We start from the raw sequence: 13,759 nt of genomic DNA on the forward strand, positions 1-13,759 counted from the left end.
CCTTTACATCTCCCTATAGAAAAGAGGGATGGGTCTCAAATAATCATAGAAATATTTTCGTATCCAAATACCCTCCCATGCCAAATTTGGTTCCATTTGCTTTATTAGTTTTTGGATTATGTAAAAAAATATGAAAGAGGCCCCCTCCCCGTTTCTACAAAAAAAGGGGGAGGGGTCTCAAATAATCATTGAAATATTTTTCGTATCCCAATACCTTCCCGTGCCAAATTTGGTTCCAATATCTTGATAAGTTTTCGAATTATGTTAAAAATTGTAAGGTAGCCCCCCATAGGAATATTCTTCGTACCCAAATACCACCCCATGCCAATTTTGATACCATTTGCTTGATGGGTGCTCGAGTTATGCAAAAAATTGTCTTTTGTTTGGGAGGCCCCTCCCTCCCTTGTTGAGAGAGGGAGGGGTCTCAAACCATTATAGGAACCTTCCCCGGCCTCCAATACCCCCACCTGCCAAGTTTCACGGAAATCGGTTCAGTAGTTTCCGAGTCTATAGGGAACAGACAGACAGACAGACAGAAATTCATTTTTATATATATAGATGAGAAATGCATCGAACAGTGAACCATCTTAATCTTTATAAATAGTGTATTTAAAAAGAAAACTTACTTTCTTTTTTTATAGAGGCTTTGAGTAGGCTCACTCATTCGTCTCTGAGAACTAACTTTCATTTCGTTTAATTAGGATAACAGAAGATCTTCAAGTTTTTGGTCAATAAAAAACGAAACACTGTTTTCAAGAGGTACAAATTAAACATTGTTTAAAGTTTATTTTCTAGAAAATTAAACGACTTATCGAAGTATTGTTTGTTTTGCATAATTTGGCAATATTCCTCCAGTCCATCAACAGTGAATATATGCGAACGTGTACCATCTGCGCTTGTATTCTTTTTCTGGGGTATGGCGATGCTTGGATTAAACGCCATTTTAGAGCTGTCATATTTAAATTAAACATCAATCTTTTGTAACTAAAAAAATTTCAATAAAAAACACTAAAATAGGTAATATTAGACAAATTCATGTGTTGTTAGTTCGAAATCTTTAAAGAGAAATTAAATCAAGTCGACAATATCAATAAATCTTAGTAAGTTTTATACCTATTTTTAAATAATTTAATTTTTTTTATCGATTTTTACTTTTTTGCTATCACTCGTTCTTCTTAAAAGAGGCATCATTTCCTTTGCTTTTTTATGAAAAGTGCAAATGCAAGTTTTAACTTTGATCACCGGGGTATATCTGACCATCAATAAATTTTTCCACATTATCATCAATAACTTAGTCTATATTTTGAATTTTGGAAAACTTTTTTTTAGCCTGTTAATTGAGTATCAAATAGACAAAATTTGGTTTGTATTTGAAATTGTTTTCTTTTAGTAAAAGTGTAAATTCAAAATCTTAAAATATCTATTTTTTCCAAAGCTTCCAAAGCACAATACGAGGCATTTTCGTGCAAGGTATTGTACGATGGTGTCTTGTCCGAACCAATTCCGGTAACTGCCGGAGTGAGACAGGGATGTCGCTACTTACAGCGTTATTGCGTTACGTACGCCTTAGCATGCGATGAAAGCATCCACCGGGGTTGATCTCCACTAAGATTGTTCGCATCCCAGCTAGCATCACGTGGAGGTAGAGAGTCGGAGTTGTGAGATAAGAGGTGATACGACCACTACCCGAAGGTTGAGTGTATGGAGTCTCGAGTAGCACATTATCTACCATTCGCCAGCCGAACCATATCACTACTATCTAATCTGAAATCAAATCTGTCCACGTGGACAGGGGGATAGATAGAGGGGTCAAGCGAATGGTGGAACCAAATGTTCACGGTTGTCAACATAGGGGGGAAGGGGTTAAAAAACTCACCTTTTCGTGTCGACGTGGTATCTTAAAGATCCCTTATAATTGGTACAAAATTGCTATTATTTTTAAATTTTCTCAAAATTTGCTGACGGAAGCGCTGAGCTCAGAAATTTTGAAAGGTTGGAGGTGAGTGAAAAAAGTTTAAAAATCAATGCTGTAGATGAAGTAGGTACATCTCCTTAACTAGGTCTTTACTGTTTCAAGAAGTGTTTTTCACAGGATTAAAAAGGCTACACCAAATTGAAATTGTATCATTTGAAAGTATTTTTAGGCGTTTAGAGATATTTTAAAGTAGGTCACACTCGTTGAATGAAATTTATTTAACATGATTTAACATGGCCGTGATTTAACATCTTTTCATCAACACATTGTGTCAGACGCGTGATAACTGCTTGCAGTACGGTATTAAAACTGACATTGAAATTTCACATGTTGTACGAGTGTGCCTACTGTAAAATATCCCCAAACGCATGGAAACGGTCAAATTTCAGCTTCGTGAGGCATAGGGAAAGTTTTAAAAACCGTGTGAGTAGCGATTTTTTTAGGAATAATAGGGAAGTAGAAAAAGTAGTGTGCAGGATATTTCAGAGTGTACTCCATCTACAGTTTCCAAAAACCTCATTCAACAGGCGTCGCGACGCTCACATACATTCGTGAAAACCAAAGCTGATCATACTCGATGCTTGATTTGATTCCCCCTTTTTTTGGGTTTTTTTTAACTGATTTTTGGTGTTCATATTACAAGCTTCCCAAAAGCTGCCGTCTCTTTTTGCCTTTTTTTTGCCGCTAGGCACATTTCACACATGCTTAAGGTCACATAATCAAACATAAAAGATAGTTGAATTTATGATGTATTTACAGTATTGTTCTTGATTCCATAGAAATGGGAAGCAAGCGCATTGTCACTTCAACTTTGTACTTCCATAAAACTTTACTCTGATCTGATGATGTTATATGTTCAAATTTTTTACACAAGTGAATCCACTTTTTAAAGTATATGTCATCTAAGGCACAGTAAATGAAAAAAAAAACCTTTTTTACTTTTACCATTCAAACTGCAAAATATCAGAAAGTACGCACCGCCAGAAATTGGAATTTCATAGCGTGATTGCTGAAATATAAAGCTAGCATGTCCGAAGTTTTTGAAAAGTTCTATTGATTGGATTAAAAGTTACGCCATTTTTTAGAAAAAAAAATTATTTAAAAAATATAAATAACTAGCTGACCCGGTGCGGTGTGCTTTGCTACACCTTTCAAAATCAAATAATATTTTTTTAAAAATTATTCAAATTTTTATTGTTTTATTGGTATTATTTTAAATCAAATTATAACATAATTTAAAATAATATTCTGAATCTTGCTCTTTTAATTTGTGTTAAAGATCTGATAATTTTAATCTGTCTGGAGGGACTCAAATTAATCGTACGCAAACAATCTAACTTATAAAATATTGTTGTTTTTGCTTGATATGTTCTGGATGTATGCTAAACTGATAAAAGAGCTCCCCTGTCTTTCCCTTCACTCCCTGCTGAATGGAGGTCGTGATCTTTAATAATCATACCCATTTTTTTCGTTCCCGAAAATCCACTTATATCAAATATAGTTCCATTGATTAATAAGTTTTTAAGCTTTACAACTAAATGTATATGAAGCCTCCTCCTTTCTTCCCCTCTCTACACTGTAAAGCGTAAGTGTCTATAACAATTGTAGAAACATATCTCGTAACCAAGTACCTTTCCATGCCATATTTGTTTCCATTTGTTGGCTTCGTTAGCATGAATTGAGAACTTATGCTAACTAAATTGCATTGGGTTCACCTCCCTCCTCCTATGTACCTACTCACAGAAAGAAGGATGGTGTGTCAGATAATCATAGAATCATACCAGAATGATTTTCCATGTTAATTTTTGTCCTTTTCTCGGATTTTGTAAAAAAAAGTTAAATGTAAGCTTTCCTCTTACCTTCCTATATTTTCAATTTTATCATCCTACTGCAAGAATGGAATTGTTTCACATAGAAAAATTTCTCGTATTGATATACGATCTTATACCAAATTTGGTTTTATTTGCGTAGTAAATTCTTGAGTTATGCATAAACTTGAAAGGAAGTACCATCCCTTCTTCCGTTCTCCCCATTGAATGGAGGGGAGAGCTTAATATTCATGAAGTATTTTTCGTACTCATATACTTTTTGATGCCAAATTTATCTTTCCGCTGAAAAAAAGTGGGGCTTCAATTTATAATAGAAACATTTTTCGTATCCAAATACCCTCACATGCCAAAAATGGTTCAATTGGCTCGATCAGCTCTCCAGTTATGCTGAAAATTGTAAAGGAGAACTCTCCTCCCCTTTCCATCAACCTCTTTGAAGGAGTGAGGGATACCAAATATTCATAGAAGCATTTCTCGTACCCAAATATCGTTCCATGCCAAATTTGGTTCCATTTGCTGTTGTAGTTCTTGAGTTATGCAGTAAGAATTGTATGAAACTCCTCCCTTCCTTCTTCCCTCTCCCCGCTGGAAGATGGAAGGGGTCTCAAACAATCATTAGAACATGACACGTTCCCAAATACCCTCCCATGCCAAATTTGGTTCCATTTGCTTAATTAGTTTCTAAGTTATGTAAAAAATTATAAAAGAGGCCTCTCCCCCCTTTACATCTCCCTATAGAAAAGAGGGATGGGTCTCAAATAATCATAGAAATATTTTCGTATCCAAATACCCTCCCATGCCAAATTTGGTTCCATTTGCTTTATTAGTTTTTGGATTATGTAAAAAAATATGAAAGAGGCCCCCTCCCCGTTTCTACAAAAAAAGGGGGAGGGGTCTCAAATAATCATTGAAATATTTTTCGTATCCCAATACCTTCCCGTGCCAAATTTGGTTCCAATATCTTGATAAGTTTTCGAATTATGTTAAAAATTGTAAGGTAGCCCCCCATAGGAATATTCTTCGTACCCAAATACCACCCCATGCCAATTTTGATACCATTTGCTTGATGGGTGCTCGAGTTATGCAAAAAATTGTCTTTTGTTTGGGAGGCCCCTCCCTCCCTTGTTGAGAGAGGGAGGGGTCTCAAACCATTATAGGAACCTTCCCCGGCCTCCAATACCCCCACCTGCCAAGTTTCACGGAAATCGGTTCAGTAGTTTCCGAGTCTATAGGGAACAGACAGACAGACAGACAGAAATTCATTTTTATATATATAGATGAGAAATGCATCGAACAGTGAACCATCTTAATCTTTATAAATAGTGTATTTAAAAAGAAAACTTACTTTCTTTTTTTATAGAGGCTTTGAGTAGGCTCACTTATTCGTCTCTGAGAACTAACTTTCATTTCGTTTAATTAGGATAACAGAAGATCTTCAAGTTTTTGGTCAATAAAAAACGAAACACTGTTTTCAAGAGGTACAAATTAAACATTGTTTAAAGTTTATTTTCTAGAAAATTAAACGACTTATCGAAGTATTGTTTGTTTTGCATAATTTGGCAATATTCCTCCAGTCCATCAACAGTGAATATATGCGAACGTGTACCATCTGCGCTTGTATTCTTTTTCTGGGGTATGGCGATGCTTGGATTAAACGCCATTTTAGAGCTGTCATATTTATGGAAGAGTTCAACAGGAGACCTACAACAAAATGCAAATGGTCATTTGAGCACATCGTTCCGTTAAATAATGTACTTACAATTTTCCAATTTCGACCGGTAGCATACCAACGCCACTGCTCGGAACACCATTAGCTATATTGTTGGCCATCTTCCGAACAGTAGGATGATAATGTCGATGGAGTGCTGTGAGCTCATACAGACTGGTACTGCTGGCATTGCTGAATTCTGGCTCTTCAACGTTCGGGTCAAATTTGCCAGATCCAACCGTCGATTCAGTGTCTAACAGAATATCGAGCGATGAGTTCAACTGCATGGCCGATTTAATCACACCAAGACACCCTAGCGCTCCATTATGCAAGACTTGTAGCGACATCATTGACAGGCGTTTTACAAAAGCCAAATACCGATGATACGTGATATTGTTGCGTCGTTTCAGCAACACGGTGTCTAGGGTCGGAAGAATAGATTCCAGATCCTCGTGATTCTTGCCTAAAACGGTAAGGTACAATTATACCTGTGATATTATAAAACCCATGCTTGATCCTGCATGCAGAGCAGAGGAATTTTAGGCCTGATGAATGTATGTACGCGTTTTGCTGAACTTGCTGCAGTCGATTGAAAAAATCAGTTGTAAGTATCTATATCATGTTTAGTTTTCTGTTTGGAAAGTCTCCAAGGCAATCAAGTGTTTTTTTTCTGAAAAACTCGAAAATATCTAAGAATAACGCATAAGCCATTTCATCACTAAAGATGATAAACAGAGTTTGGTATTGATAGAACTTAAACCTTCATTTTCTTGATTAGGCACTGTTACGATTCAATGGAAAGCACACGAAAACGACTGATTTTCAAAATTTTACGTGTGTTTAATATTGAAGCACTCTACTAATCTTTCAGTAAAAGTGGGATTTTTATCAAATAAATTATTATTCATATTGAAAACGCATACATATGAATTTAGTGAAAATAAGCGCACTTACTTGTTTATCTTGGCCATAAAAAGTGTACTTACCACCATGAACACGGAGTAGGTTTTTGTACAGATGTGTGTAGAACCGAGCCGGATCAATGTTGAGAATTTCTCCTTGGCCCCTCAACACCGTAAATACAGTTTGAATGCAATGTAATTGCTCTCGGTATCCTAGATTTTCGTTCACTAGCAAATTATTAAGTAGTTCTACCAAATCTGAGAAAAACTCGATATTTATGATGTGCGCGAACCTGCAGAGAATTAGATAAAAATAATTGTTATTTGCGTAAATTTCATTTTTCAATACTGAACCTTAACAATGTATGACTTTTAAATAAAAATGACTCGTTGATAACATACAATGAACAATCGCGAAAAATAAACCTAATTTAAATTTTAAATTTGCAATGGATTAAAAAAATATTATTCTTACTTCGCGAGTCCTTCCAGCGTTGCACTGAGCACTTTTGATTTAGGTGCCGATTTTAAAATCCGAAAGTAAATGGTAAAAACTAGTTTGGTGACATCCGTCAACTTTTTGTGCTTGATCTGCTTGCTTTCTTCAGCTTTTGTCTCAAAAAGCTCCTTCTCGAGCTCTTGAAGCTTCTTTTTCCTTTTTCGCTCCTGGCGCGACATATTTATTACTCTGGATTTGTGAGCTTCAAGCTTCTTCAGCTTCAACTCCTTCTCTTTTTCAGCTTCAATGTTGACATCTTTGATTTGAAGGTACTTCAAACAGGACACAACCTCTGCGTAAACATTATGCTCCTTCTTTTTCACCAGCTGATTGATGTGGCGTATAATCTACAACAGAATATGTATTAAATATTACAAAAAGCAAACATTTAAACAAACTTTATGCTTACATGTTTGCTGATATCGAAACGTGAATCTGTTTTGAATACGTTAACAAAACATGAATAAACGCATTTTCTAATATTTTCGAGATTACTGTTGAGATACGTCACCAGCATCTGTCCAATGTTCAACCCAAAGTTGAAATACGGATGAGCAACCAAGAGATCGCACATGCATTGAATCGCCGTTTCTGCAATCTGCATTTTTTCCATTGACTTGCCATCGCTGCCGTAAGATTTCTTCCCCTGAGCTATCTGCGAATAGCTCTCGCAATGAACCAGAAACTTTTTGTACTGCAACAGAAGCTCGTTTTCGTAATTCACACGCGCAAGAGTGGTCTTTTTTACTGAAATGATAGCGAAAAAAATTTGGAAGTTGGAAATATGTGCCAAGGTTAAAATAATTAAGGATCTTTGGTAGATATAACACAAAAAAAACTTGCGAGCTTTTTGATTTTGGTTTTAGTGGTTGTAGTTTCAGATATTTTGAAACGGTTAGAAGTATTAATGACACCAAAATTTAAAAACAAAATAATCAGACTATAGAACTTTGATTTCGGAGGTAGTTGCGTGATGGTATTTTGAATACAAAACTCCGGTGGTTTGTCAGATATTAACAAAATTAAGCAAATAATTTTCAATCAAAATTATAGGATATCAATCTAAATGTTTCCTTTTTAACTAACACAACATCAGTGAAGGGAATACTCGACACAAAAAAAAAACATTATGAGTTAAATGCCTTGATAAGAATAGAATAAAATTAAAATGTTTTTTTTAAATGAACGTAAAAGGAATAATATGTCTAATAAGCAAAAGCTACGTTAATGCACGTTCAACTTACATTTTTGGGCGCTGGCGTCTATAATTCCCAAACGATATTCGGGAATAATGTCTTTAAACACCTCGACAACGGAAATCATCGCCAGTTTTCGAATGACAAACATGTTGACTTTTCCGTTTGTAGGTAATTGTTCCGGAATCAGCTCGATTATGGAGGCCAAATTCTTAATTTTCGTTTCCGGTGTTTCCAGTATAGATGCACAGGTTACGCCGATGAGAAATTTTTGCCGTTCAATTTCTTCGTCTCTTTCTAAGAGCAAATCAGTTGTCGCTACTTCGGTTTTGGCAGGAAGTTGTTTTCTCGTGGCCGAAGTATCTGCTTCCTTTGGCTCGACATGTTCATTTTCTTCTACAGATTTTTCTGGCTTTCCGATAGGTTGATCGAAAATTTCAAGACTTCGAACAACAATGTCTCCTTTTTTAGTTTTGATGGGCAGCAGGTCCTTACGTTCACCGCTGAATTTTAGACTTCCGGATACTTGTTGCTGATATTGCTCTTCAAGTCTATCGATGGCATTCGAACCATCCTCCATTTCAAGCTCTTCGTTATCTATTGCAGAATCCGGAGAACCGGCTCGCATATCAGACATATTTTCGTTATTTTCCTGGTTTGAGCCGGTTTCACTAAGGCTGTCCATCATATCCTCAAAATCTTCGAATTGAACTTCCGAGGTGGGAAGATCTGAGCGTTTCATGGTAGTTTCAGGAACAGGTAATCGTTTTTTGGAAACTTTAGTCGTTTCAAGATGCTCTTTCAATCGCTTGTTTTTGAAAATATTGGAGTTTGCCTTCATTTGTTTTTCCTTGTTTAACGCATTTTTTGTTTTGGCAAAATTTTTCTTGTGCTTTTCATGGTGACCACGTTTTGCCGAGCTGATTTTAATCTTCTTTCGCTGTAAATAGAAATAACCTTGAATCTATACGATCCTATAACCCTTTATTATGTATAAATACTTACGATAGGCATTTTAATTTGTAGGATTCAAAAGGCACTACTTCTGTCAGTGTTAACAACTTTTAAAAAAGAATTTAACTTGAAATTTTTGAGATATTTGAATGAGCGAACACGCTAAACGCCCGTAGCGAACGTAAATATTCGGCACTGTCTGCCTGACAGCCGCATACACTGATATAAATCGAATGATGAGATTTCACTTTAAAACACTAACAGCCTAACAGTCAAATTATAACACATCGTTATGTGAAATAATACGCACATAAGGTTTTGGATCTAAGATAAATAATATTGGTTTATTCTCCTGAATCTTGAAATATTTTTCATCGCTCGAGGTTTGATCAGATACTATCAACAAAGCATTTCTAGATTGATAAAGATGGTACTTCCTCAAAAGTACAAAAAATATCATACGTTTCCACCATTTTCGTGCTTGCTTTTTAGTTGAGTAGCTTTGCATGCAAGTAGCTTTGGCTTGCATTCAACAGCTTGCAAGTGTAGTTGTGTCGAAGGTTTTTTGTGTTGCCTACCCTTAGGCGTTTGTGTTACTCAAACAAACGCTTGAGCCAGGAAAATTTTCAACAGTTTTAGAATTTTAGTTCATCAGCTTTCTTTTAAAAGATAAACCATTAAATCCTTCAACTACCAGAAATTTGAACTTCATTAAATCGATTGGAGGTTGATTTTTTGAATATATGCTGCTGGTGAACCTGATAAGTACTCGCGGTCTTTGAGTGAGGCCGACGAAGTGTGCTCTTTGGAAATTTTATGACTTCTTCCAAATAATGAATGTGTTTGGTGCTCTTGTCCATAATGGAAATTATGAATATGTTTTATAAATTCCAAAAATATTGTTGTAGGTATCTTACAAAAAAAAATGAAAAAAGCAGAGAACTCGAATAAAAACAGTTCGCTATAACCTCTATAAAACGATAGTTGATTACAAAAACCGATCTATGGGGATGAATATCGGGGGAATGAATATTCGAAAAGTTGCCAAAAGGATAGCACACAAAAGCCATTTTCAAACGGGTTTTTTAATTTTATTATAATGAAGGAAATCGCATAAAAGTGTTCCTAGTTAAGTGGTAGAAAACATTTTTTATGAACTAACCCAAATAATTTTATTAATTCTTGTAAAGTTAAAAATAAATACCTAAAAGTAGGATGTTAAATTTCTTTACACCATAAATTTCAATGGACTCGGTTCCTTTTGTCTCAAAACCTGACAAACTACAACAAAACGTTTCCAGAAACGCTTTCTTTACGGGATTTTTATTTTTTAGGATGATCCACCCCTATTCCTGAGAACGCAAAACATTGTTCATCAGTTTGGTTAGAACCTTGGTGAGATACAGTCGCGTTTCTCCCCAAGTCTAATAGCTTTTGCCTTTGTTTGACTTGGCTTTGTTCTATTAAACCACGCTTTATAATGGAAGATGATCCACCACAAACGGTTGTTGAAACCGAACGTGTTCGGAGAATTAGACAATATCCGTTATCATTTCCGGGCCCGTTTGTCGTGATTGCGGAATCCAAAGATGATTCCAATCTACCACCGTCGACAATTTCGAAAAAAATCATCCGTCTTTTTGATGAAGACTACGTAAAGGCAACCCCATTGTCTAAGCGTAAGCTGAAGATACTGATGAAAACAGCAGATGCCGCAAATAAACTAGTTTCAATAAAATCATCCAATGTGCGTTTTACGGTCCCTCAACGTCTTGTAGAAACCCTTGGTGTGGCTCACATTGAACTGGAAGTGGATGATCAAGATTTGGAATCGGCCGTTGCTTTCGACAAAATGAAGATGATGCAAAGTAATAACCCGGACATTATCGAAATAAGAAGAATAAAGAAGAAGATTGATGGAAACGACGTGCCGCTAACCACTGTAATTGTAACCTTTTCTGGACAAACTCTGCCCAGTCACATCGAATTGAATAAGGTACTTTACGGAATTAAAACCTACATTTACCCCGTTCGGCAGTGCAGACGTTGTTGGCGTCTAGGGCATGGAGAAAAAAACTGTCGCAGCAAGAAACGATGTAATCAGTGTACTGCAAGTGAGATTGGTGACGAAACTCATTAGTGTGATAATGCTCATCCCAAATGCGTGAATTGCTATGGGGAGCACCGAGCAAACGATAATAAAGCTTGTCCCAAAATAAAGCAACGCAAGGAAGCTGAACAAAAACGCATCGATACGTTCTCTCAGGGCTCACGAGACTGGTTCACATCTCTCGTAAGCACACAGAATGATGTGAGCAACAACAGTTCACCAACTTCAAATGAAGATAATCTAAACTCAAATCAACAAACCGAAACGCAATCCACCGGTAAAATGCAAACCAACAAACGAAGATGTCCTGACGATTCCCTTCCATTGTTGGAAGTGCATATTGAGGATGAAGTAAATAGTGTTATTCAGAGCAGTGTATGCTCTGAGGCTATCTCGAAGGCGATTACGGATGTATTGGAAGCGTCGCAGGATAACATAGTCGATGCTGAGGATTTCCTGAAACAGGCCCTGTCGGAAATAGTTTCCAAAAATGTACAACACCTGATAAATTCACTGCGGTTATAATGAATCGCCCTGGTCCTTCCAGTTCCTGAAGTTCCCTTACAATTTCTACAATGGAATTGTAGGGGGGCAAGTAACAAAATGGCAAGTATCATTAAGCTCTTGAATGAAACCGAATCAACAATATTATGTCTGTCAGAAACCCACCTCGATGCTTCATCACAGTTCCGTCTTCCAGGCTATCACGTTTTTCGTAAAGACCACCAAAGCAATTCCATGGGAGTTCTGGTAGCTGCCAGGAAAGAGTGGAAACCTAGAAGAGTCGAACTTAAAATGCCTGAGGGTATTCATGCTGCTGCATGTCAACTTCGTACTAAAATTGGAGAGCTAACGATAATATCGCTGTACATACACCCACACGCCTTAGTAACACAAGGAGCACTGGAAACGTTTTTCGATAGCCTTCCACAGCCATGCATTCTAGCTGGTGATTGGAATGCGAAACATAGTTCATGGGGAAATAGCACAAATAATCGAATGGGAGATAACTTAGTTGCTGCGATGGAAGAATCGAGATTCGTTATTTTGAATGATGGGAGTTTTACAAGGTTCGACGTACATCGATCCCCAAGTGCTATTGACTTGTCAATCGTGTCTTCAGGACTAGGCTTCAACTTCCAATGGACAACATTAGAACATCCTCATGGCAGCGATCATGTTCCGATTTCTTTTGGGACAGAAGAACCAGTGGTACACAAAAAAACAACACTCAACTATAAAAAAGTCGATTGGGAAAAATTCGCTGACACTATGCATGAAAAAACAGAAACTCTAGAAGCAAGCACTGATTACGAAGAGTTCTTTCAAGCTATGTGGAATAGCTTGCAAGAATCGAGCCCCCCACCAAAGCCATTTTGGAAGGTACCTCATATCCCACAACCCTATTGGGATTCGGAACTCACTGCAATGGGTGCAACCCGACGACACAAGTTTAGAGTCTGGAGGAGATTTCTAGACTTGGAAAGCTATAACGAATACTTGGCCGCTGAAGTAAAATTTAAACAAATGCTGAAAGAAAAGAAACGAAGTGCTTGGAGAAAAAAATGCGATGAACTGAACGCGTCGACGTCTATTACCACACTCTGGAAAATGGGACGAAGTTTCAAGGGAAGATCTTCAGGAAGTTATGGTCAATTGAGGGATGAAAAAATAATTCACGGAATATTGGATAAACTTGCCCCTCCATCAAATGCGAAACAGCATATTAGCTTCGATGATTGTAACTGTCAAAACCATGATTCCTCCAATTACTTTTTCTTACCTGATTTGGAAGAGGTTATCAAAAATGGTGCTGATACAGCTCCAGGGATTGATGGCCTCAGCTACAAGGTGTTAAAAAATCTGCCGCTCAATTCTAAAAAGAAACTTTTGGCGGTTTTCAACGATATTTTCCATCGGACCAACATTCCTGAGCCCTGGAAAAAATTCTCTATTGTTCCAATACTGAAACCGGGAAAACTACCAACAGAAGCTGCGTCATATCGCCCTATAGCGCTAGCTTCTTGTTTAAGGAAAAGTTTCGAGAATATGGTTAAAGCGAGGATCGAATGGTTCATAGAGCACAATTCTCTAATGTCGAATGCACTAAATGGATTCCGAAAAGGAAAGGGAACTCTAGATGCTCTTCATAAGCTTACTGACGAGATTCAGTTAGCTTTCCACAAAGAAGAGTTTGTAGTAGCATGTAGCATTGATATTCAAGGAGCGTATGACAACGTTCAACCTGATGTTTTAGTTGCGCAGATGAGATCGATGAATATCGCAGAATGTTTGGTTAAAATGGTGTACGAGTTGTTTCGAGAACGCCATCTACTTGTTTCCCTCGATGACCACAATGTAATTCAACGATTCACATGGATAGGCCTACCACAAGGCTCCCCGCTGAGCCCTCTATGTTTTAACATTTTTATCAATGGGCTGTTCAATGTACTCATTCCTGATGTTACTTTCATTGATTTTGCTGATGATATTACAATAGCCGCTCGCAAGCCAAACATAGAAAATACAATCGCGGCAGTACAATTAGGCATTAACCACGTTGTCAACGGCATTGATAACCTAGGC

General features: G+C 37.0%; 1 protein-coding gene across 1 annotated transcript; it reads right to left on the reverse strand.

Moving 5' to 3' along the window:
• Positions 1-5,272: 5,272 nt before the first annotated feature.
• On the reverse strand, positions 5,273-9,271 carry LOC129745589 (nucleolar complex protein 3 homolog). Its single transcript, XM_055738745.1, has 7 exons — positions 9,115-9,271; positions 8,158-9,049; positions 7,323-7,660; positions 6,890-7,260; positions 6,499-6,707; positions 5,564-5,975; positions 5,273-5,505 (listed from the first exon to the last, which is right to left on the reverse strand). The coding sequence occupies exons 1-7, from the start codon at positions 9,121-9,123 to the stop codon at positions 5,301-5,303; spliced, it is 2,436 nt and encodes an 811-aa protein (XP_055594720.1). The 5' UTR covers positions 9,124-9,271; the 3' UTR covers positions 5,273-5,300.
• Between the last annotated feature and the right edge of the window lie 4,488 nt (positions 9,272-13,759).

Source organism: Uranotaenia lowii, chromosome 2 (assembly GCF_029784155.1).
Source record: "Uranotaenia lowii strain MFRU-FL chromosome 2, ASM2978415v1, whole genome shotgun sequence".
Taxonomy (NCBI): Eukaryota; Metazoa; Arthropoda; class Insecta; order Diptera; family Culicidae; genus Uranotaenia; species Uranotaenia lowii.

Excerpts from the sequence above, each read along its gene's own strand:
- LOC129745589 (XM_055738745.1), bottom strand. Across the intron at positions 7,661-8,157 it reads AGACGCCAGCGCCCAAAAAT|TAAAAAAGACCACTCTTGCG; the intron begins GTAAGTTGAACG and ends CTATCATTTCAG. Across the intron at positions 7,261-7,322 it reads GTTTCGATATCAGCAAACAT|ATTATACGCCACATCAATCA; the intron begins GTAAGCATAAAG and ends ATTCTGTTGTAG.